The sequence below is a fragment of the Lontra canadensis genome, unplaced genomic scaffold, assembly GCF_010015895.1.
Source record: "Lontra canadensis isolate GAN:19392208 unplaced genomic scaffold, GSC_riverotter_1.0 scaffold27, whole genome shotgun sequence".
In the NCBI taxonomy this organism is placed as follows: Eukaryota; Metazoa; Chordata; class Mammalia; order Carnivora; family Mustelidae; genus Lontra; species Lontra canadensis.
The window spans coordinates 17,263,879-17,290,541 of record NW_022631021.1 but is presented as its reverse complement, the minus strand read 5'-3'; the positions used below and the strand labels follow the sequence as shown (position 1 = coordinate 17,290,541).

The following is a 26,663-nucleotide window of genomic DNA, read 5'->3' as shown; positions in this document are numbered from 1 at the left end:
ATTCCATTAGTATGTGAGTATATGCATAACAGGTACCTAGTAAAAACTTACATTCATGGATGGCCAGGTACTGATTGCATTCTATTTTAAAATATTGTAAAACCCAAATGAAGAAAATGTATAGAAACTGATAGGACCATGTATAGTCCCAGATTAAAATGAAGAAAGGTGACCTTTCTGGATGTCAGAGAAAGGAAGGTGTTTTTTCTTAAGTGAGAAACAGTAAGTAGAGGTACCTTGGAAAAGGAAAACCAACTAGTGGCTTGTAAAAGGAAATCTGTTTAGCTTATTTGTAACATGTATGTGAATTATGGTGCAATTAATGACACTTTGGATGTGAAGTGTATGTCATATCGAGTTACTGTCAGTCGTGGAAATGAATAATGCAAAACTGTTGGTTGATGTGGATCTCAAAAAAATACCATTACAGAATTCTAACTGATCTTCATGTCCTTCCTTTCAGATACCCAGAAACCTCTCATCACTGCACCAATGGACATTTGAAAGTGCTGTTGTCAGATGCTTGGAATCATGGAAACCTCATCGATGCTGTCCTCATTGAATGATGAGTGTAAATCAGACAATTACATTGAGCCTCACTACAAGGAATGGTATCGAGTAGCCATTGATGCACTCATTGAACATGGGTTAGAAGCATACCAAGAATTTCTTGCCAAGGAACGAGTATCAGACTTTCTAGCTGAGGAAGAAATTAATTATATTCTGAAAAATGTCCAGAAAGTTGCACAAACTACGGCTCACGGTACTGATAACTCCTACGACGATACCTCATCTTCAGGGACTTACTGGCCCATTGAGTCCGATGTGGAAGCTCCAAATCTTGACTTGGGCTGGCCGTATGTGATGCCAGGACTCTTGGGGGGCACCCATATAGACCTCCTCTTTCATCCACCGAGAGCACAATTACTTACAATTAAGGAAACTATTCGGAAGATGATCAAAGAAGCAAGAAAGGTAATATTTTCATTTCTAAATGAAATTTTTCTTTTAAGTGAATTTTTTTTCATCGAAGTAGAGTTGACACACAATGTGACACTAGTTTCAATGTGTATAACGTATTGATTCAACAAGTCTGCCTTATCTGGTGCTCACCACAAGTGTACTAACTCTACCACCATACAACACTATTATGATACCATTGACTATATTCCCTATGTTGTACTTTTCATCCCTGTAACTTATTCACTCCACTCTAAACGAAAAATATGAAATATGTGGAAAATGCACCAGAGTAATATAGCAGGTATGTTTAAAGAATCTCTGTATGTGTGGACCATGCCTATTATTCTCAGAAGATACACATATGAGTACATAGGAGGGTTGTACTTCCCATATCTTGTGTATATTTAACAGAGTGGTTAGGTCCCTGCTACAGGAGATTTCTGTCTTTTAATGTACCTTCTTCTGCCTATGAAGGCGAGGGTATATGAACTGGCAACAAGCTGATGTGATACATTCATTGAATTAAAAGCACTCACGTTTTCCTTAATCTGTGAAAGGAAATATGTTATTGGGAAATCTGGTGAAATTTTTTTTGTCCTCAAAAGGACTGAACCCTGATTTTTGCTCTGGACATAGTTTGCGCTATTAAATAAACCATAGATTTATTTATTAATTTCCTCAGTTGTGTGGAAACAGTATAAAATCAGGCATGACAATGTAAAATTCTGAGGTAAGGTCCTGAAGTACTTAGCATTTTAGGCCTCTGTGCTCTTTATAAATATTTATATTGCTTTATAAATCTCAGAAATTCTTTTTTAGGGCTTGAATAAAACTGTAGAAATTTTCTTTAAATCAATCAAGTAAAAGTTATTGAGTGTTTGCTAGGTAATCAGTACCATGATAGACAATTTTGAGATGACAACAAAATTACCTAAGCTGTTTATTGAACCCAACCTAGAGTTTTAAAATGAATCGTTAAGGAGTTATGATTTTACACTATAAAGTTTGTTTTTTTCTCTCTTTTTTTCTTTTTTAAAAGATTTTATTTATTTGACAGCAAGAGAGGGAACACAAGCAGGGGGAGTTGGGGTGGGGAGGGGAAGCAGGCTTCCCGCTGAGCAGGGAGCTGAGACCAAAACAGGGTTAGTCCCAGGACCCTGGGTCATGGCCTGGGCAAACACTCAAAAACTGAGCCACCCAGGCATCCCTAAGGTATCTGTTTCTTACAGATGCCATGCAATATAGAAATGTAGATCTAAAAGGGACCTGAGGATCCACACATACATGGCATTGCTTTGTTTCATGTCACTAAGACCTGGAAATGCTCCAAAAGCTTGCTTTTATGAAGTACAGAAGTATAAGACTCTTGAAATTCTCAGTGACATTATTGTTTGCAAGATAGGCAACTAAAAGCCTCCCAATCATGTTAGGGAAACGCAGTGTTCTGGGGCTAATGTCAACTGTGGACTTTGCAAAAGTAAGGTGACTTCCCCCACCCCCATGCCTTTTGAACTCAAATAACCTGGCTTTTAGCCATAAACTTAGCGGTATTACATGAAAGAAAGTACTAATCTAGTCTATTTGTTAAAAATTACCTATAAAAGCAGGCACATGGTAGGTGTCCAAACTTACTGAATGAATTAAACTGTTAGTTCAATTTTCTGAATTGAACCATGAGTATTTTTATCTTTTTTTTTTTAATTTTATTTATTTAATTTTATTTATTTACTTAACAGAGAGAGTGAGAGAGAGCACAAGCAGGGGGAGCAGCAGAGGGAGAGAGAAACAGCAGGGAGCCCAATGTGGGACTCAATCCCAGGACTCTGGGATCATGACTTGAGCCGAAGGCAGACACTTAACCATTTGAGCCACTGAGGCACACCGAGTATTTTTAACACTACCATCCTATGCTCTGTGGACACATTATATAATTGTATTTTGTAAAACAATAGAACAAAAGCCAAGAATATATATGAATCCTTGTAAAGGTAGAATAACAGATATCAAGTACTATAACATTTGCTCATTTCTGTTTCAAGAGACAGTATGTTTTTGGACTATAATAAAAACTGAAAATTTGAAACATCACTGAAGACTAAGATTATTATTATGGTAAACTTAGTTATGAATTCATGAGCCTACATCACAGCTAGTTTTCTTTGGAGCATTGTATTTCTGTGGTAGAAAATGAAATTCAGGAGATATCCTAAGTTCGTGGGCTAGCACTCACTGGAAACTGAACATCCGTCATGACCGTTTGATGTGTTTTTTTCTTTCTTTCTAATGTGATGGCTATTTACTTAGTGAGCCTCTAAAAGTAATATCCTTTGCCTGGTCATTGTCTGCTGGGAGCTCCCACTTGCATTGGCAAGATGAGAAACGTGAAGTCCATACTGTAAAACAGTGATCTAATGTTCTACTTCTCTTCCACAAAATCGAAGAGCATGAAATTAGGAGAATTTTACCTTTATTGGATTTTATGTGTATATATTCCAAGAAAGAATTATTTGAACCTTGTGCATTTGAATATAAATCGTACTAGATAACATAGTGTTTTGTTTTGTTTTCCAAAAGTGTTGGGGAACATTTTGATTTCTGCGAAGATGCATTAAATATTGAGGTCAAGTGGTCTATATATGTATGTTACATGTATTTCTCCAGTCTTTTGGAAATATCTTTGTGTGTCACTATGTCTATTTAATGATTTTTGAAGGATCCAATACTCCAGAAAAGAAAAAGTTATTGAACTAATTTTTACACAATGTTACACTATTTAGCCTGTAACTGGACAAAGTCTTGTGAAAAAAAATCTAAAATAAGAAGAGCTAATATTATTTTGAAGTAAAATTTCATCAGTGTGGTTTTCATGACTGTTATTTACTTAGCAGATAAGTCAGGTTCTTATAATCTTTGGAATCAAAGGAAGCTTATTATCAGGGTCAACTTTCTGTTTTCAAATTATTTTCAGAAGGCAAATTCTCTTTATTGGATAACTCAGTGAATTGTCATGGCATTATGAAGAAGATGGTATTTTTTCCATAAAGTGTTTGAGTAATATATATTTTAATGAATAGAACAAATTTTCTTGGCTTTAGATTTCTTAGGGAGATTCTTTAATCAACATTATGAAACTATTGAGATATGAAGCCAAACAAGTAGGTCAAGGAACCGGCAAAGCAGAACCCAAGGAAAGTGATCTCAGAGAATAATTTAAGTGCATTTTCACTGTCCTGTTTGCAATTGACAGTACTTACAAAAAAATTTTTTTTAAATAAATAAATAAATCATGGAAAAATTTTAAAATAATGAAAAGAATCCAAAAAACACTTCTCTTAGAGGTCCAAGCATTGGAAGTCTGACTACCAAATTAACCTTCTAGTCCCTTGAAAAAGGAAATAAAAATGAAACTATATCATATCTATCTTTATTGGCAATACTTTGTTTTTAAATTTCACTGATTTATATGCTCTTGTTTCTATCTCAAGTGAGACAGTCTCTGAATCATTCTATTTTACAAGCAAAATATAATCTTTATAGTATTTCAAAGATCCATAGATTTTCTTTTAATTTACTCATTTTATTTTTGCCAGTTGTCACTCAGAAATTTTATAAAGGTGGGCACTTGGGTGGTTCAGTCAGTTAAGGGTCTGCCTTCAGCTCAGGTTATGGTCCCTGAGTCCTGGGATTGAGTCCCACATTGGGCTCCTTACTCAGTGGGGAGTCTGCTTCTCTCTATCCCTCTGCTGCTCTTTCTCTCTGTGTCAAATTAAAAAAAAAAAAAAAAACTTGAAAAAAAGTTGTATAGAGGTTTTTTGTTTTATTTTCTTGCTTTTTCCTTTTGTATGTTTTTTTCTTTATATGTCTGCTTACTTTGTCATTAGAGAATTTTCCTTTGGGAAAATCCAATTAGGAATAACTTCTTTCCATACCAGAAAATAGCTCAGAATCCTATTGAGACAATATGCATCCACTGGAGATGGAGATGCTAAGTCTGTTTTCCATACCAGAAAATAGCTCAGAATCCTGTTGAGGAATAACTTCTTACTTGTGCCCTAAATGCTCCATATTTTTATTGACTGGCTCTTTTTTCTAACTCCTTCCTATTTTTCTCTATGTGGTTGCCATAATTATATTCAGGTCAATTCTATATCATCTGATAGCATCTAGCAAGACTTTTCCCAGGTAATTACTTGTCTCTAAAGAGGTGTTCCCAAGATGATACATGCATGTATTCCTAATTACTGTGAACACCTCTTATGAAAGTATCCTCTCTAATTACTTTTAAAAAGTAATCTTTCATTAAAGTAATTTTTATTCTAGTCTCTCTGCGGATATCCCAAAAATTATGATTTCTGATAGTCTTCAATATGGGAATGCTTAATCAGAATGCTCTTTTCATCTGGTTCCTTATTCTAGGCTAGCTATCTTCTGTGAGGTATGAATCTTAATCTTGTGAAACAGGGACTCAAGAAGACACGTAAGCATGAATCTAGTGAGAATTAGGACAGAGTAGTTCCTGAGGTGTTCAGTACTCTATCCTGAGTCACTGCTGTTGGGTGTGGCTGTTATGGCCTGGGGAGCTATTAGTAATACAGAGAAACATTAACCAACAATTGGCCCATGGCCACAAATGGGAAGGTGAACAGTCCATGGGGCTTTTCCTGGGATTTGCCTGGCATTGTAAAGGTAGTGCTAGACTAGAAGCTCTGTTATCAGGGGTCTACCACTAACTAGTCAGAGACTGAACAGGTCATGGTACCTCCCCAGGTATCTTCATTTATGTAGGGAAAGATAGGAAGCAAAGCCTTTCGGTGTTTTTTAAAATCTAGTGTTTCTGTCCAGATCTCTAACAGTGCTTACCAATTCACGGTTATTTCAATGTTATACTCCTTGCTGAATTAGTCTATTATATGAATAATTTTTTGTGTCCTAGTGTGTCACTTCCATCTGCATGACTTTGTGGTCATATCCTGCCCACTAAGTGATATTAATATATTTATCAGGGCTTTTATTAGGTTAGGATCATCACTGCCCTGATGCTCCTGATTTTTATTAAGATTATCCTCTCTGCCCTCCCTATTGCAGCTCTCACTGTGAATCTTTTCATTCTTTGAACTTGAGTCAAAATTTGTATTTTTGTGTTTTTTTTTCCCCCCAGGAAGTGTTTGTGTAGTCAGATTTAATGACATTTTTTATCCTCTGACATTTGTGTGTATGATTGGGAGAGGGCAAGATCTTGTTAAAAATGCACTGGCTTTGCTGTGTGAACTGTTGCTGTATCTGTTTCGGAGTCTGCTCTCTGCACTGAGCTCCTGTGCCATACAGGGAGAGAACACTTTCCACATTCTCCCCAGTTCATTTACCTGCTCCCTTCCTATACTATTAACAGTAAGTCTGATGATACAGTATACAGTTTTTAACACAATTGCTTCAGGGAGGGGAGAGGAGAGAAGATAGCATGTAGGGACTCTGACCTTATTGCAAGATCAAGTTTTGGGCTTTCTTTGTTGACTTGAAAACTTACATGGACAAAATACTGTAGCTTCTTTGCTCTTTCTCTTTCTTTTTAAATTACCCAAATTTCGAATAATGCTTTTTTTTTTTTTTTTAAGAGGCTTCAGGGTATGAAGGCTCTGAATCTTGGGGTCAGTTAGAGCTGGGTTAATCCCAGCTCAAACAGCTGTTTGTATTATCTATTATACTACAAACTCTCTGAGCTTTATTTTTCCCACCTGTAAAATGGAGTTGCTAATACTCCATAGGCTCCCTGTGAGGATGGAGTTGAGGTAGTTGACATGTCATACATGACACATAACACACATTCATCCATTCGTTCATTCATTCATTCATTGTAAAGATTTTATTTATTAGAGCACAAGGAGGGGGAGCAGCAGGCAGAGGGAGAAGCAGGCTCCCCCGCTGAGCCAGAGGCCAGATGTAAGACTCCATCCCAGGACTCTGGGATTGTGACCAGAACGGAAGACAGACATTTAACAGACTGAGCCACCCAGGTGCCCAAACTCAGATTCGTTTAGGGCCAAGCTAGAAAAATAACTGCAGAGGAGAAGAAGGCATGTGGTATTCCATTCCAGCAGGGGGTGAAAAGAACATGGGCAGAGGGAAGATAACTTGACTTTGTAGGCATTCTTGTTTAAAATGTAATAAATGAAACATACCTTGAGGCTAAATGAGATAAGGTTAAGACCTCAAGTGCACATTGAGGCCTCTTATCAAAAGTTCACTTTCATGAGAATAAGAGTATATTACCGTCTTTTACTTATCTGTCCCTCTAATGACATGTAAAATGTAATGGCGGTTTGCTGTGGGAGCCTTTTTGAGATGAGGGCTGTAACACCAGATTGACATTTTGTATTTAAAGGATTTAAAGGCAGGCAGCCCTTTCATAGTTGCCACAGATTCATTCTGTGGTGTATACTTTTATATTAATTATTCTTTTTTTTTAAAGATTTTATTTATTTATTTGACAGACAGAGATGACAAGCAGGCAGAGAGGCAGGCAGAGAGAGAGGAAGGAAGCAGGCTCCCTGCTGAGCAGAGAGCCCAATGTGGGGCTCAATCCCAGGACCTTGGGGTCATGACCTGAGCCGAAGGCAGAGGCTTTAACCCACTGAGCCACCCAGGCACCCCTATATTAATTATTCTTTTTTAAACTATTCACTCTTGAAATTATCTTGAAAAAAATCGTTGGTTTTTATCATCAGGACTAAAAATGGGATCTGGTTTTGAGTAATGGATTTCTGTTATGTAATCTAGTAATCTGGTAATATATACCAAGCATCTATGTGTTAGGCACTGTGCTAAGCACTTTACCTGCATTACCTTAAAGTGACCTTCACAACTATACTGTCAATTACATACTTTTATCATCCATATTTTACTGATGGATAATCTGCTTTTTTATGATAGGTATGACTCCAAAATGACCATAATTAGAAAGCAGTGATGACATCCTATTCCTAAATGGAGGTATTAGAAGATATGGTGGAGAGGCCCTAGGATTAACACTAGATGGTGGAGATGTAGAAGCACTGGTTTCTAAGTGAACCAAATGCAAAGCCGTTATGGGCTTGCTATTAGAAGTCACAGTAATGTGGGATGCTTGTGTGGCTCGGCTGGTTAAGCATCTGCCTTCAGCTCAGGTCATGATCCCAGGGTCCTGGGATCGAGTCCTGCATTGGGCTCATTGCACAACAGGGAGCCTACTTCTCCGTCTGCCTGTTCTTCCTGCAGCTCTCCATGCTTCTGCTCTCTCTTTCTCTGACAAATAAATAAAAAATCTTAAAAAAAAAAAAAAAAAAAGTCACAGTAATGTGCCAGCCACTGACAGAAGGTTATGATTAAGTTGATGAGATGTAGGATTTGGATGCAGACTACATCAGAAGGCACTAAAAAGAAATGGGTTCTCTTGAGTTTAAATGCAGGGGAAATTTGAAGAAGTAAGAGAAGGGACAGTCACATAATGATGTTGTCCTTTGGCCTCTTCAGGCTTCAGCTGTGAGGGGGATCAGTCAGTCTTTGCCCAACCTTATAGGTAAAAAAAATATGACAGTGTGTTCATTAATTCAAGCAAATATTTAATGCCTACTGTATGTCAAGTACTGTTCTAAATTCTATGGATACAGAAGAGCATAAAGTATATAAGAAACCTTGCCTATGAATGGAGTTTATGTACAAATGAGGTAGATAATAAGCATAATAAATGCTTATGGAGAAAAAGAAAAACTGAGCACAAATATGGTTGGGTCAGGAGGACTGAGAGTGGTAATGGTGTTAGTCTGCATTTTAAATAGCATGCTCAGAGGGTACTTCACCAAGAAAGCAACAGTTGAAGAAAGAGGAAATGAGCCATGCATATCTCTGCAGCAGAGCTGGCTAGACATAGGGTAGGCTATAGGGCAGGGACAGGGCTTCCTGTTTGTTAAAGGATGCCATTAAGGATGCCAGTTGGTGGACTCAGGAAAACGGGGACATGAGCAGGTGGGTTCAGAGAAGTAACCCGGAGGCCCGCATAAACTGTTACGCTCTATGTAAAATTGGGAGCCACTGGAGAATTTTGAGCAGCAAAAGAAAGATATAATCAATTTCAAATATGCTATATTAAAGGGTTCATCTGGCTTCAACATTGAAAATAACTGTTGGGCTCAAGAATAAGCACATCAGAGGCTCTGAAAATAATTCAAGTGTGAGATGATGATGTGTTAGATGGTCAGGATGGCAGCAGTGTTGGTTAGTTTTTGGATATATTTTGAAGACAGTAAATGTAGGTGTGAAATAAGTTACAGAATATCAAATTACTCCAGAATTTTTGGCCTGAGCAATCGGAATGATGGCATTGTCGTTTGAAGGTGGCGTCAGTCATCAGAGATTTGGAATCAGGAAGTACAGAGACCAGGTTACAGAGGCCTGGAAGTTCCTATTTTCACCACTTCCCCAGGATGGTTGATCAGTAACCTAGCCACCAACACCTACAGACATGTCTGAAAAGCTATTCAGGAATCACATCTGAATCCAAACACAGAGAGACTGGATTTGGAGATCAGTCCTGATCCTGAAGACAGTGTAGGTGAGGGATGAAAAGTAACTTACATAAGATTCAGATACAAAGTAATGGGCAGATACAGAGTGAGAGATAAGAAGACTGGCTGGCTGGATGCTGACACAGGACCTGATAAAGCAGGAGTTTACATAACCTGCTGAGACGTGGAGGCTCCCAAAGGCAATTATTTTGCAACTCTCATATGCTGGGTCAGATGAGTGAAAGACAGAATAAGATACTGGAAAGTTGTCACTTGGGAGGTTACTTTTTTCACAGGTCATTTGGGTGGATAAATTTGGCATTTTCAGATAGGGAATGTGGTGTGGTTTTGAAAAAAAGGCATGGGTTGGTGGGAGGGGTAGATTGGGATCAAATTGTAGAGGTCTTTCAAAACAAGTTCAGTGGTTGTGGCCAGTAGGAAGTCATGAGACAGGGAAAAACACGGGACAGAGAAAAGGAAATAAAATCTAGATGTTTTCTTCCTTGTAAGAGAAGCGGATGGATCGGGAAGTATATGCACATAAGTGTGTGTATACATTGTAACACCTTCTGTAGATCTCTGAAATTGAATGTTGATATACTTGATATACTTGAGATCATACTTGAAATTATGTATAAAAATTTGCCTCCCACTTTTTTCACTTAGGATTTTTCCCATAATAAAATAATTGATTTCCTGTACTGATAATCAGTGGCATCACAAAGCAGGAACAGTGAGAGCTGCCTGGCCTGGATGCAGGTAATAAGGAAGTTCATTATCTCTAGGGAATTTAAAAATAGCAAGAAGATTCACTAAAAGGCAGTCTGCTTTTTAGTACACCATATGCTGGCAATTGTAAATAATGTCAGTGATGATATGCTGCTCCTCACCAGGGCAGATCCCTGCTCCCCCCACCCATTCTTACCCCTCCTGTCATATCAGCAGCGCTGATATGATGAGAGTCTCATGGTAATATTCCTTTAGATAGGTACAAAGCTTCATAACTGTTTTTGTGTAATCATCAGCCACTCCATAATTAGTTGACTCGCAAAGCTTTAAAAGCAGAAAAATAGTAGTCAGTACACATTTTTTTCCCCACAAGCTAACATTTTCCTTTGGGCTGTATTTTCTTATTAATAATCACCTTTCAATTTCCCCCTTAAGAATTCAAACAGATATTATAAACAAGTAAATAAATGTGAAAAGCAGAAACATTGCCATTTGGCTAAATATCAATCCAATAGGTGCTACTGGAAAATCCATAATCATGAACAAAAATCAGTATCTGTTTCATAGTAATCATATTGAAGCCTGCTGAAATCCTGGAGCAGTGACTGGAAAAAAAAATAAAAAAAATAAAGAGTCGTGAACCATGTAGTCTTTTTACAAATGGGCAGTTGGAAATTGAGAAAATCCAAAAGTCTGAAGTCACCCAACTGATTAATAGCTATTAGGGCAGATAGTATGCAGGCTTCTCAATTTCCATTACCAGACTTTTTTTTTTTTTTTTTTTTAAGATTTTATTTATTTATTTATTAGAGAGCATGTGCACATGAAGCGGGGAGCAGAGGGAGAGGGTCAGATAGACTCAGCACTGAACAAGGAGCCTAATGTGGAGCTCTGTCCCAGGATCCTGAGATCATGACCTGAACCAAAATCGAGAGTCAGACACTCAACCGACAGAGCCACCCAGGCAACCCTCCATTAATCAGGCTTTATATTATGTTACTTCTCTACTGGGAAGGAGAACTAAATTTCTCAACAACATTAATAATATCTAATGTTCATTGTCATGTGCCAGGCAGTGTTTTAGGCTCTTTATTTGTATTAACATATTCATAACCACTCTAGAAGATAGATGGCTCTATTGCTTCCTCTCAGAGGTGAGAACAAAGAGATCAAAGAACTTATACTAGGATTTAGAAGTAGGAAATGGCAGTGCTGGTATTTGAGCCCCAGCAGGGAGTCCAAACAGAACACATAACCATCAGTATTACCTCTGATAGGTCATTCCATGCTGGTACCATGTAGACCAGCTGAGTTCTCTTCTCACCAGGCTTTTGGGCAGGTCCTGTCACACTTGATTCCTGCTTGTCTACCAGATAAAGTCCCTCTCAGTAAGCATGGTGTATATAAGGCTCTTGATGCGTTCTTACCTTTGCGCTTTATCTTCTTTCCTCCTCCCATCAATCACCTTAAACTCCAGATTTATTGAACTGCCATTTTCTGGGCATGCCATGGTAGCTTATTCCTTCTTAATTTTGTAATGGTTATTCCCCCACTTGCAGCTTCTTTTCCTGTATTGTCTCCTGTACAGTTTTTAAAAATCCATGTTAATGATTAGTCATCTCCTAGGATATTGCCACCTTTGTACTTGTCCTTTGATTTTAATTCTAATTCTAATTCGAGGCATGGTATACATCATTGTTTCTTTATTTAAAACATCCCATATAACTTTCATGTTTATTTTTGTATTTTTCATAGTTTTTGCTCTACTTAATTTTTGGATATTTTCTATATAGTTATCTTTAAGTCACTAATCCTTCATTTGAGTACTATTTATTATTAAACTCATCCATTGAGTTCTTAATTTTGGTATTGATATTTTTTAATCATGTAATTCTTGACTGCCTAAAAAACAGTTAAAGTCTGTTTATGAAAATACCAATATTTGGATTACCTATAGGTCTGTTTCTATTTTTTGTTTTTTCTCTTGGTGTTTGCTCATTTGGTCTGTCTTTGCATTTACTTGGGACTTTTTGATTGAATGCTGAATATTTAGTATAAAAAAATGTAGAGGTGGTCTCCATTAGATAGGAATTAGTTTTCTTTGATTTGACAGCTAAAGTAAGATTAGATACCCCCCAGATAGGGATTGGGATATAATGAGGCTGAGATTTAGTCTTTCAGAATAGTGATTTATCTCCAGTTTTCCCTTACCCTTAGGGTAACACTTCTGGGATCTCCTTTAAACACTGAAGTTGTTTACAGGGGCCTCTTCTCTTAGAAGAACCTGAAATCCAGTGTGATTCTCAAAATCATTCTTAAGCATTTTCCCCTCTTACCAACTTCCTTCTGTTTGGTTTCTTATCCTTTTACTCAGGCAGAAATTTTGGATTTGGCAAGTGTCTCAAGGGCATCAATACAAGGAATCTTGAGTTCACTTTATTATGATTCCCTTTGCTCTGTGATTACAGATTATCAAGTTCTTTTCCCTTTGTGGTACTGGCCTCCAGTTTTGTTTGTTTGTTTTCTCTATCCCCCTGAGATTGCTAAAAGGTTTTCACCATAACTTACTGTTTAGTATCAGTGCCTTGCTCTGAATTGGCAAGCATGTAAAAGTGTTAGGTGAAAAAGTGGCAAGAAAAATTTGTCTTACCTTGTTATTTCTCTTCTATCTATGATCTTGGCTCCATAAACACTGGCTGCATCTATTATTTTTTTTTTCTGAACCTTGTTATTTCCCGTAGGAGAGTTGGTCTCATAAAATTATCATTGTCTTGTATTAGAGAAGTCCCTTTTAGTTTATTTTGAATGCGTTAGTATGATTAAGTATCACAAAATCTGTAGGTGAATTTAAGAAAAAAAAACAGATATCAGATATATATTAAGGAGTTTAAAATAAAAACCAATGATAGTTTTCATTTCAGCAGCACATATACTAAAATAGGAACAATACAGAGAAGATTAGCATGGCCCTTATGTAAGAATGACATGTAAATTCGTGAAGCATTCCATAATTTTGCTGGATGGGGGGTGGGTCTTAAGGAGGACATTTGTTGTGATGAGCACTGGGTATTGTATGTAAGTGATGAATCACTGATTTCTACTCCTGAAACCAATATTGCACTGTATGTTAACTAATTAAAATTTAAATAAAAATTTAGAAAAATGATAACTATCACTATTTAAATGTTTAGAAAAAATTATTTGAAATTTTCTGTCTTGTATAAAAATAAGTGTATTTCTTCTCATTCAGTGAATCAGTTAATGGCTAGTTTTATTTTATTCTTATTTGAGTATTTCCAACATGTTTATGAGTGGAAACCATTCTGTATATTATTTTAACTTCTCATGCCTTTGTCAACATTTCTCTGTATAATGCATGTCGTGAAACACATTATTTTAACCATCATTCCAATGAAATTTTGTCTGCATAAATTAAAAATGATAAATTCTTGTGTTTAGAATATTAGTCAAATAGTATACATGTGAGAATATGTTTAGGTATAGATATGCTACCTATGTAAGGATGGACATTAATGTATATATATCAGAGTATAGGTATAGACTTTTAGTTCTACATGTTTAAAATACTAGAGAGAGAACTGCAAGTCCTTGAAAAATGCAAATATTTAACTGGGAAATTTAATAGAGCTTAAGTGCTCTCAAGTTTAGGGTCTTAAAAAATTAACTCTTTGTGTCAAAAATATCATATACAGCCATATTTAATTTAATAATAGTTTATTTATAAACTTTATATAACTTTTGTATTTTTTGTATTTTTGTACTTTTGTATTTTTGTATTTTTTAAAGATTTTATTTATTTATTTGACAGAGCTCACAAGTAGGCCAAGAGGCAGGCAGAGAGAGAGAGAGGGGAAGCAGGCTCCCTGCTGAGCAGAGAGCCTGATGCCGGCCTCCATCCCAGGACCCTGGGATCATGACCCCAGCTGAAGGCAGAGGCTTTAACCCACTGAGCCACCCAGGTGCCCCGTAACTTTTGTATTTTAACACTTTCAGGTAAATTTATTTTTTAAAACAAAAGTATATATGCCATAATCTATTCAAAACACGAAGATGAAAACAACCCTGAATGAAACCAAGAGCAAGAATTTTATAGCTTTATGTTCTTCACAGTTGTGCTCTATAAAACGCAAGTTTGGGAAAGTGTAATATTAATTTTTTTCAAGTGTCTGTTTACCTTATCTTTTTCAGAAACATTTGCCACATTCAAACAGTAAATGTATCCATTGAGCCAAATACACTAACCTTTTTCTCTTTGTAAATTACATTCCAAATAGTGTATTTCAGTTAACAGTCCAATGTGAAAAAACCATGCGCTCATTCCTAAAATAAAAGATTGCTCTGTCAGCTGCCATTTTATGTTTTGTTATGTTTAGACCAATTCTGATTCAATCAACATACCTTTTAGGATTTATTTACATAGTTTCACAGTAGCAAAATCCCTAGAGCTCAAAGCCACAGATTTCCCAGAGCTTAGTTTCACATAAATATGTGTATCCACACTGTTTTATTTTTAAGGGTGATATCAAAGAAATTGAGAGGCCAAACAGTTATTTTAAAATAATACTTAAGGAAATGTGACCCAAAGAATGCACTTATTTGTTAATTCTCCTCTCTTCCAGAAATAAAAAAGTCTATTTTCTGTTTTTCCTGGTTACTGCTGAAGAAACTGGTGCAGATTGCTATAACCTATGTAACAATATATTCAACTCCTGTGGTCATATTAACTGAGAAGAAACAGTGATAAGAACAATTTTTTTTTTAATTACACACTTAACATGGGGCTTAACATTTAAAACTGGGCTGAACATTTTTGTTTTGCCAAGGGCTGCTTTCATAAAATCCCTAAAGCTTCCTTTCCAACTGGGCACTGTCCAAGCAAATACCTTGAAGTTTTCAGCTTTTCCACCTCAAATGCTACCCTCTCTTCTAATCAGTTTTCTTCAGAGGAAAAAACATCTGTGAGCTTGACCCACACCCCTGTGATTCTATTACTTTGATTTTTGTTTTTGTTTTTGTTTTTTACTGTAGTTGACACATGATGTTAAATTAGTTTCAGGTGTATAGGTGTATAGCCTAGTGATTCAAGGACTGTATGTGTCATGCCATGTTCACCACAAGTGTGGCTACCACCTGTCACAATACAGATTACAACATCACTGTCTTTTATTTCCATGACCCTTATTCATTCCATAACTGGAAACCTGTATCTCCCACTCATCTTCACCCATTTCGCACCCCCCCACACCAACTACCAGTTTGTTCTCTGTATTTATAGGTCTGATTCTGCTTTGTGTTTGTTTATTCATTCGTCTTACTTTTTAGATTCCACATATAGGTAACATCATATGGTATTTATCCTTCTCTGATTTATTTTACTTTGCATAATATCCTGTAGATCCATCCATGTTGTCACAAATGGCAACATCTCATCCTTCTTTATGGCTGAATGATATTTTGTTGTGTGTGTATATATATATATATATATATACCACATCTTCTTTATCAATTTATCTAATTGACAGACATTTGAGCTGATTCTCTGTCTTGGCAATTGTAAATAATGGAACAACAAATATGGGGATGCATGTATCTTTTCAAATTAGCATTTTCATTTTCTTTGGGTAAATACCCAGTAGTGGAATGATTGGGTCATGTGGTAGTTCTATTTTTAATTTTTTGAAGAACCTCCTTACTGTTTTCCACAGTGGTTATACTAATTTTCATCCCTACCAAGAGCGTAGAAAGGTTTCTTTTTCTCCACATCCTTGCCAACACTTGCTATTTCTTCTTTTTGATTCTAGCCATTCTGACAGATGTGAAGTGATCTCATTGTGGTTTTGATTTGCATTTCCGTGATGATGAGTGATGTTGAGCATCTCCTTGGATAGTATTTATATGCAAAGACATATAAAAGGAATCTTAAAGAGGACTTTATAATGGACATTTATATGTGTGATGGGTATTAACTGTTGTTTCTTAATGTTTCCTGAAAGTGAATGTTTAAAAGATTTTTCTCCTTGGGTCTGTTCTCTTTGTGCATTTTATTCCTTAGTGCTGCTTTCCACTCCACACCTTCAGCTACCATGCTACGCATAACTGTGGGGTCACCTGGCTTCTGAACATTGGCCTTGGATTCTAGCTGACCATCCGGTGGCATCTTTACTTGTTTGGCCCACAAGACGTTTAATGCAGTGTGTCCCAAGTAACAGCTACAAGTTTATGAACTTCACAGTACCTCCACTCCTGTCATCTCTCTGTGAAAGGCATCACCACTTTCTTAGCTACTGAGGCCATCATACTTTGGAATCACATATGATTCATCTCTCATCTTATACCTCCAGTTCTGTGTGGACTGGACTTAGTGACTCTCTTCTAATGAAAACAACATGGCTGAAGTGATGGTGTGACCAGGTTACAAAAGATATGATGCCTATTCCTTGCTCCCTTTCAACTACTTTCTGTGGGGAAGCCAGCTTCTGTGACTTGAGGTCACTCAGCAGTTTACAGGGAAGCCTGTGGGCTGAGGAAATAAGACCTCTTACCGACAGACATGAAAGTGAAGCATCTTGGAAGCAGATAGGCCCTCCCGGCCAATTCCAGATGACTGCAACCTTGACTCTGAGTCAGAACCACTCAGTTAAGCTGCTCTCAAATTTTTCACCCACATAAACTGTGAGATAATAAACGTATGCTACTTTAAGCTGCAAAATTTGGGGAGTGATTTGCTATGCGATGATAGATCACCAACACAGGAGGCCTGATATCTGTGAGTGAGATGAGATTCCTCCTTAGAATTCTCTTCATTTAAACCACTGACCTGTTCCCGGACACTGTCTATTTGTATTGTAGTTACTCATCAATAAATTTTATACTTTGGTGAATTCAGGCAAATTTATACAAGTCTGAACTGTTTAATAACTATGTAAATATATCAGAGCTTAAAATATGAACCAATTCAATTCAGTATCAATTCAGTAACAATGTATCAATTCAGTAACCACACTATGTCTTAGGAGATTCTAGATGTGATCATTTACCATCACCTCATGGTTCTTAAAAGTCATTCTCAGCATCTTACGTTTCATATTTCCAATTATGTTATATGTCAACATCCATGAACCAATTAAAATATTGTAATTCTACTAAATCAGGTTACAAGTTGCAGCCGATTCCTAAATTGAATCTATGGTTGAAGACTTGAACAAAGTGATATAGATGGGAAGTGATTCTTTTTTATAAAAACCTAAAGTTTAGCACCAAGGATTCTCCTTTGGTAACATTTATATGCAAAGAAATATAAAAAGGAATCTTAAAGAGTATCTTATAATAGCCATTTATATGTGTGAGGCCTCAATATTTATGACTACAGCCATCCTACTTCTCCATTTTGGGAGTGATTTGACAATCTAATCACTTTAAGTGTTACAAGTGCTAAAAGATAATTGGCTTTTTTGTCATCTTATTTTAACCTGAATCAGTATGTTTTATGGTGGTCAGAGAACAGTCCTCTTTAATTATGCCACAAGGAAACTCTTCTTTTCCATTTGGACATTTATATTTGTAGAGGGTTAGTTTAAGGGTGAGAGAGAAGAGTTCTTTCTAGGCTCATATTTAACAGTGTGTGATTTGCTCTTTAATCACGTTAATTCTGTAGTATATGCAGCCAGTGGCCTTCGATGATTGTGGTATCCACTGTGCTCAGTGGCTCTCCCAGGTGTTCCATATCTAAATTCAGGAAGCAATGGATCTACCAAGAATTTATAACTCTCAAGGCCTAGAAGCATTTTTTTCTTTAATTTCCTGATAAATAGTGGTCAGATGGTATAAGTAGTCTGTTGGATTCTGATGAATGTCTTGATTTTAAGATGATAGTCTCATCGTTAAATTAGGGGACTATAACCTACTTTCTATAACTTAACATATGTGTTTGATGTCTGCCAATAAAAAACACATATGCCAAAAAAAATGGATAGATATAATCTGTTTTATGCAGGTGTCTAATATTTGAGAGAACATACTTGAAGAGATTTTAATTAAGAATATATGTCATCTTAGGGAACCTAAGAAACAACTCTACAGGGGTTTGTCCTCAACCATCTGGTGTTTGAATTAACATTTTTATTTTTGACTGGAATAGAATGCAAAGCTCTTCCTTAAGGTTTCAGTAGATGACATGCTAGAAATGTAGAGGCCCTTGGAATTTAGGCTTCTAGTGGAGAATGGCTTTGTTTGGTGAGAAAAGTATTAGAAATGAGCAAGGACAAATCTGACATTATACCTTTCAGAGAGAAATTTCAGAATATATAAGGGTACGTGGCAAGCTTGGGGCTGTGGTTTTGAGTGTGGACTCTGGATCCAGACTGGCTTTGAATCCCAGCTCTACCAACTTAGTTTTCTATTATGTGCTAGGTATGGTGCCCTGTGCCTAAAAGAATATTTCATTTGATCCTTGAAAACACTGTAGGTATGTTTTATTTTTCCGTTTTTTCAGGTAAATTGAGATTTCAAGAAAGTAATTTGACCAAGATTATCAGCTGATATACATGGTAGATGGAAGATTGGAACCCGTGTCTGACTTACTGCCAAGGGTTTACAAATACTTTATTGTTTGTAGACTTTGTAACTCAGAAGAGATGTGGGAAAACAGTAACAACAATAACTTCCAAATACTGGAGGGAGGGGTGAAAATGAGCATGACAAAGAGCTATTGAAACAATGGTCATTCTTGAGCTGGGAGAGAACAAGTTTTGGTTTGACTGGAGCAAGCATATTCTTGGGAAGGTGAAAGGGAGGGTAAAAGGCCCCCTCTTCAGTCCTTATCATTTTAGCCTTGCATTAAGTTCTATTATATGTCTTTTTATTTCCTTGAGATTTCCTTTATGATATGTGGGTACCTTTTCTGTTCTCAGGTAGATGTGCGAGTTTGTGGTTCTTTTACTTTGACAAGCTGACAAGCAGGATGTGTTCAAACATGGTTGTTTCATCAGAGAATGTTAATACACACTCACATAACCAAGGTGATGCCTGTTCTTTTTTTTTTTTTTTTTTTTAAGATTTTATTTATTTGACAAAGATAGATAGCAAGAGAAGGAGAACATAAGCAGGGGAAGTGGGAGAGGGAGAAGCAGGTTCCCCACTGAGTGGGGAGCCCTATGCAGGGCTCGATCCCAGGACCCTGGGATCATGACTTGAGCCAAAGGCAGATACTTAATGGCTGAGCCACCCAGGCACCCCGAGGTGATGCTTGTTCTACCATTGAGCATGTGAAGTTCACATTCATAGTTTTAACTTTGTATGAGTTGTATGTATTATGTATAATGGTTGTTTCTGTTGAGAGACACTTAAACAAAATTAAGGAAAATGGGTTTCAAAGCCAGTAACCAATAACATGGCATAGTTTTTTTTGTTTGTTTGTTTGTTTTTAATCATTGGTTAAAATACTTTATCAACTGCTTAAAACAAAAGTATATGCCTAACGTGTTACCTTTCAAGATTCGGTTGCCGGTTTATAACATCTCTCTAGAATGATGGAAAGAACCAAGAAATTGATGAATCAGGCCTAAAACAGCCAATATAGACATGACCAGAAACTACAGCTTTTTGGTGAGGCATGCTGTCTGGTCCTCCTCCAGAGCCTATTTACCTTTACTTTACACACAATTAAAATAAACTCCCTAATCTTTCCCAACCCAGATCAGATTACAACTATTACATTAGAATACAGGGAGCCATACTGACAAGAGGAAAGATCAGTTTGATATCTTGATAACAAGAGAAAAACTGGGAAGCCGACAAAAGAATACTCTGAGCTTTAGCAGTTACAACTTAGAATGTAGTGATTGGCACTGTCAGCAACCTTCTAAATTGCCATTGTCAGTAAATATGCATTTTCACTATTTTTTTCATCCTGTACCATTGCTGAGTTCATTTATTAGCACTAATAGTATTTTTGATTGCTTTAAGATTATACATATATATCCTCATGTATATTTATTGACATTAAAAATATTTATACTATGTTCTGATAGGTAAACAATGAATCCCTTCACATGGATTCTGCAAGTTCCCTATAACGCATCCAAAAGACAGAAGATTAAAAAAAAAGAGGGAAGGAAAATAGGAAGGAAGGGAGGGAGGGGTGGAGGCAAGCAGGCAGACAGGCAGGCAGTCCTGAGACTTCTACCCAGTTGTTTTTGGCTCAAGAACATTTATTATCTCCCTGTGAAAAGAGACTAGTGATCCAAACTAAATTGTTTTTTCTGCAATATTCTTATGATTATGTTACATTTAACTGTTTATTAAATCAAAAGCATTTTATACATTGAAAAAATTAAATAATTTGCCATTGTCTTAGAAACCTTTAAATAATTCCAGATTTAAATTATATTCGGTATACTATGCTTGAAAAGTCAAGGAAGATTGTTCTTTACGTAAGAATGTTTTCCATTTAAAATCAATTGGACAAAACAAAAATATTTTGGTACTTAAAACATTCAACTATCAGGAAAACTCACTGTGTATGTTAGCCAGAACAAGAACAAGGACCTTCTTTAATAAAAATCAAGCATATTTTTAAAAAATTAAACGTAATTGAATATTACAGTCAAGCCTAGATTCTTAGTGGTCAGTTGGAAAAGAATAGGAATGAAAAATAACATAAAAATAGATTTGACGCATCTTGACTGTTAGTATTTAGTTAAAAGTTGTATCTGTATTTTTTTCACTTGAGGTCTTCTCTGTTATTAATATCTCATTTAATTTTTTATTCAACACTGCATCATTCCTTCCCATGTCCTCTCCCTGAGACCCTTTGGACAACTTACTACCTTCTAACAGGGCGGGGACAACTTTACCTGCTAATTCTGCTGCTACACTGTTGTGCATGTGACCTAGTGAAAAACCACAACAATGACATCTGGATAGTAGGGAAATCTCAGATGGGACACAGCTATGGGTACCATCATTAATCTAAAATAATGTTTATAATCTTGCTGATAAGGAAGCCTTGATTGCATTATTATGTATTCTGGGTAGTTTAAATCTTATAAATAGAAGGCTCCTAAATAAAGTCAAAATTTCTGGCATTTACTTACATAATATTGTGGTCTCTATGAATAGAATAGAGGGGCAGAGGGTTAAGGAAATTGTCTTAGAACTTTTGACAGAAATCGTAATAATTTCCATCTAAAAAATTTGGCAGATTTCTAGAAAAATACAAAAGAACATAAAAAGCTAACTGTTAAGTTAGCTGTCAAATTCAGGTCAAAGAGTTTAAGCTTTTGTTTGGTAGATTTATATTCTGGGACTTCTTAGTAACTTTTTTGTTCTGGACGAGTAGGATAATATGACAGTAATAAAGACATGGAAGCAACACTGAGATATCTCACCGAGGAAGAACTGAGTAACTCAGTTCACAGTCCATAATGCTTTGGCAAGCAGGGAGGGATTAGGCATGTACCAAAGAAAAATAATGCCTGTCCTGTTTTCCTAATCAGCCACCTTACAGTTTAAAGAATTTGAGTGTTCTAGCTCAATCAAGTCAAACAATCAATTATTTGTGCCAAAGAGAACACCTGAATAAGGAAAATATCTGAATTAGTATACATTTTTACCAGCATTTTCAGGCATGCTCAAAATCATGGTATCACTTACATACTTTGCTTTTTCTATTCAGGTTGGCCTTTCTTAGAGTCTTAGAGTGGCTAATGTTACCTTCTCCCTATCTCTTTGGATGTTTAGCTACTTTACCTTTTTCTTTTCTTTTCTTTTTTCTTTTCTTTGCTTAAGTAGCGTTTCCAAGGAACCAACATAGCTTTCTTTATATGTCCCCTGGGAATTAATGCTGGAGATGAACAAGAAGGTTCTGGCATACTCAAACTGGCCTTTTGCTGTCAGTTGCTGTTCTCCTCCTAAGCTGCTTATAGCTCAGAAAAGAATTTTCAGCCAACCCCAGGACACTGCAGGAATAATACGATTCCTTGGGAGACTTATCACTAGCTGTTTTCAGGTGGGAAGCAGGCCCGGGTATTCACTATACTTTGTGCAGAGACTCAGACCTGGAGATGGCTGGGCTTGTAGGTCATTTGTTACTTGTTGAGAATTGGGACAAAAGCAGAAAGAATGAATTGCTGCACATCATTAGTTCACAATCACTGTCTTCTGGACATCTCCATCCGAATGCCTCCTCTACCCCAAACTTAGTACTTGCCCAACTGAACTCTTTATCTCTACCCTTCTTACAAATTGGATATTACATTTATATTTTCTCACTAGGATAATGGTATCACCATCTTACCATGCATTGAAAATAGTAACCTTGAAATAAGATTTTTTTAACTTTCCTTCTCCCATATACCTTCTTTTACCCCCATTTAATTTTTTTCCTTTTTTTTTTTTTTTTTTTTTTTTTTATCAAGACCTGTTGATTGTCTCACCAACATATGCGAAACTGGCTTTATCTGTCTGTCCCCAGTGCCATCTGCTCTACTTCAGGCTTGCATGATCTCTTGCCCATACTGTTGTGGGAAACTCTTATCTGTCTGTTCTCCTGCAGTGTTCCTTCCTGTTAATTTCTTCTTAACCTTCAAGTTTTAATTAACACATTGTCTTTGCTAAATGTTTCCTGAACTTCCCACGTTAGTTCAGTATGGCCTTCCGTGCTCCCATGCACTTTGTTGTAGCACTTACTCGTGCTGTGATCCACATCTTTGTTTATGCCCCTGTTTCTCCAGCTAGACTTGGAAGCCCTCGAGAAAGGACCTTTGTCTGGTATACTTTGAAATTCTGAGCACCGAGTAAATACCCAGCTCTTTCTTAAATCAAAATGATGAATAGAAAATGTTCTGATGGGTTATGAAATCCAAAATTAGTGGTATAAATGGATAAAGTAGAATCAGGAAGGTCTTATTATTATATTTTAAACACACATTATGTATAGCATTTATGTGAATAGGAGAATAGGTTCCAGGTTTACCCAAACATTTCTGTCTTAAGCATTTTAAGAATCACAAGCAAATATGATTTTACACTGTGAATTGAGGATGCAGTAGTAAATGTGGCAAATTTGTGCCTGAATCAAAATGCACAATATTCCAGCACTCTACCTGGTTCTGTCAGTATTCTTTTCAAAAGCTAGTGGAAATTACCAAATTGAATGCTTTTCAGGGGTTCATTGGTGACTGAAGGTAAGTTGAGCTCCAGGGGCCAGATGACCCAGAGCACAGTTTTTAAAATGAAATGATTCATAATGAAATGATTCAGGTAAAAACAGACAAAAATAAAACCGATACATGAAAGAGGTTAAAATAGATTATTCCACGATATATAGTTTATGAATGGTTACAAAATGAGGTATCACATTTGAAATTGACTAGGATTTTGTGAAAATGTGCATTTATGTGCAAATGTAATTATGTACATGAAGTTATTAATGTAATAATTATTATAGCATACTTCAGCTTAATGGTGGGGTTTTGCAGCTTTTAGTATCCTCATGTAAATTACAAGGCACAACTTGAAAGCAAGAACATAGAACTTATTTATCTTTAGATCATTGCCTTTCAGTGGGGTGGGGTGATTGGAAGAGAGTGAGGCACTCCCAGCCTCATCCCACCATGACAGCATATCAGAATCTCTGGGGGCCTTTTCAGACTGCTCACTGTTCTTGGACACAGTAGGAATCACCATGTAAAGCTAGCTTTTTCTTGATGAGAGTGTGGTATTCTTGAAGAATATTAAGGCAGAAAAAAACGAGAGTACTACTGAAAAAGGAGTCAGTGGTTGAGAACACTTTTGTTTCATATTTCAAATATACCAAAAATAAAATGTCATTTATATTTTCACATACTCGAAAAGAAGCATTTACAAAATAATAATTTTGGTTTTACAGTTTCTGTCTTTTCTCTTAATCAAGTAAATATTGATGACTGAAGGGAGGAAAAGGGATATATCAGTGACAATATATGCATAGATACCTACGACACATATACATTGTAAATAAAATGCATGACATAGGAAGGCTGAGCCAACTATTAAATGGTGGTAAGCCTCAAATACGTCCCTTTAACAAGAAAGTGAGAGATGCCAAAACCAAAGGGCATGATAGACGGCCCATTCTACTTAATAAGAATGGCTGGGAAATATGGATGCAAGACCACAAGAAATCTTTTTAGGTGTGTAACTGCTAAGTAACAGCAGGCACTGGTATACTCACCATTCAAAGCAATGTTAATTGTGTATTCAGACATTAAAGGGCAGTCATAGGTCAGAATTTAAATTTCTTCAATAGAACATGACTGTTCTTTGACACAAGTCAACTTTGCTGAGTTGCTGGCAACAAAAGCTATTATTGACACATATGTAGAAGAACTGGGAATCTGTCTATCTAGCCAAATCAGGATTCTTGAGTAGTCTAAAAAGAACAAGCCTGAAGGTTAAAAATATAAATGCCTCAGAATATAATTTATATTGATCCTGATTTTTTTTTTTTTTTAAGGTTATTATCCTTGAAATCTGTTGCCCTCCTCTTAATACATTAGCCGTGTTTTCCTAGACTGGAAACACCACAGGGACTAGGGAATTTGGTAAACACCGAGCTCAACATAGTATCTCAGTAGGCAAAATTGCATCAGATGTACAATGTGACTCACTTTTATAAAAAATTGTATATTATTATCCACTTGAAACAAACATGGTAAAAGCCCGTTATAATAAGGCCAACAGGTGATGGTCTTATCCCCTGAAACCGTTATGTTAAAGACTTTTCTGTCCTATGAAAGAATATGTAACACATCACATACTCACTGAAAGAAGCTTTTAAAAGTTCTGTGGTGACACAGTGTTGCCATGATAGAGGTAGTTAATAAAATGACATGTAGGTTCTTATAAAAATAGCCATGCTCTTTTTATCCATTCCTTTAATATTGAAACAAAAGAACAGTTGCTGGCTGAAGTTGTGCTGTTGAGGTAATACTAAGTTCTACCTTGGAATGACTTTGAAGAGAAGTCAGTATTTTACATGCAGATCATTTTTATTAACCAGCTTGATAAAGAAGTAATTTAAGATAATTAAGCACTTTAACTCTGACAGGTCGATGTTGTTTAGTGACAGGTGTGTCATTTGTATGGCAAGTAGCTAATTTGACAGATTGAATCTTCTTTCAGGAGCCCCTCTCCTGCCTCCTTTTCCAGTCTTTAGATGTTAGCTGTTTTCCCATCATTGGGTCTGTCTTATTTAGGGAGACTAAGACTGACTTTATTGGGGTGCCTGGGTGGCTCAGTCATTAAGCGTCTGCCTTCAGCTCAGGTCATGATCCTAGGGTCCTGGGATCAAGTCCCCAGTGGGGCTCCTTGCTCTCCCGGAAGCCTGCTTCTCCATCTCCCACTCCCCCTGCTTGTGTTCCCTCTCTCGCTTCTCTCTCTCTCTGTCAAATAAATGAATAAAATCTTAAAAAAAAGAAGAAGAAGAAGAAGACTGTCTTTATTTGCATTCATCATATGTGATTGTGCCACCGTTTGCCTGAATCACTTTCAGGACAGTTGTTTATTTCATCTAACTCATGGTAAAAGGATTGCCTTTTGGGATTGAACATTGTTTCCTATATCTCTGTGTTTTGCTTCTGACACTGAAATCAAACAGCGTGTTGTGAGATAGCAGAGTAATTGTGTTTTGTGATGTTGACTCTGAAATTGGAAGACTGTGTCCCCAAATGCCTCTACGTTTCTATTTCAGAGGCCTATGTGAGTCTATAAATCGTGAATTCACTTTTAGTAATTTTGGATCCTATTTCCATTTTTTTGACTCTACCAACTACCAGAAGTAGAAATTTTGGAAGTCTGATCCCTAGATAGAATTTTGTCTTACCTAGGGACACATTAGTAGGGATTGTCCTGGCTTCTCATGAGAGTCTCCAACTCTCTTGTGATAATCGTCTTTCTGAGAATTATAATCAGTTTGTCTTGGTTATCAGAGAGGCTACACATGGCCTTCTTAATTACAATCATCTTGTTTTTGACAATGTCCAATACTTTTGTCTTAAGATAAAAGGACTGTAGAATTCTAGGCAGACCTCCCTCATATTGTATAAGAGTAAGATTTAAGAGTGTTCTCTTCATTTTACTTCTATTACTCTACTAGTGATGTCTAAAATCTTTTATACGCATAACCCATCATGCACTTGGGCAGAAATAAGTCTCATGAAGACAGAATTTTTTAGAGTGCTGGTTACTGTATTTTCTCTCTCTATGCACAAGAATCTTGAGGGGCTCTTTAACTTCAGCTTTTAGGATAAACCAAAATGATTTGTTCAGAATGACTGACTCCCAATTATGTAAGGTAAAATCTTTATAATTTAATTTCATAAATATTTAAATACATTTTGATAATCCAAAAAATGGAACTATCTCTACTTATCA

At 36.5% G+C, this 26,663-nt stretch overlaps 1 protein-coding gene and 1 non-coding gene across 3 annotated transcripts in view; both read left to right on the top strand.

The window, feature by feature from the left end:
• Nucleotides 1-479: 479 nt before the first annotated feature.
• Nucleotides 480-26,663, top strand: part of FAM83B (family with sequence similarity 83 member B) — a 57,116-nt gene continuing 30,932 nt past the window's right edge. Inside the window, exon 1 of one of the 2 annotated variants that reach the window (XM_032864507.1) lies at nt 480-975. In XM_032864507.1, the coding sequence (XP_032720398.1) occupies nt 520-975 (456 nt within the window). In that variant the 5' untranslated portion in view covers nt 480-519. Of the gene's footprint in view, nt 976-10,179; nt 10,260-26,663 lie in introns of those variants that run through there. The other variant, XM_032864508.1, reaches the window with a different exon arrangement.
• LOC116871794 lies at nt 13,138-13,244 on the top strand. The gene has a single exon (XR_004383506.1). It is a non-coding gene; the product is annotated as a U6 spliceosomal RNA (small nuclear RNA).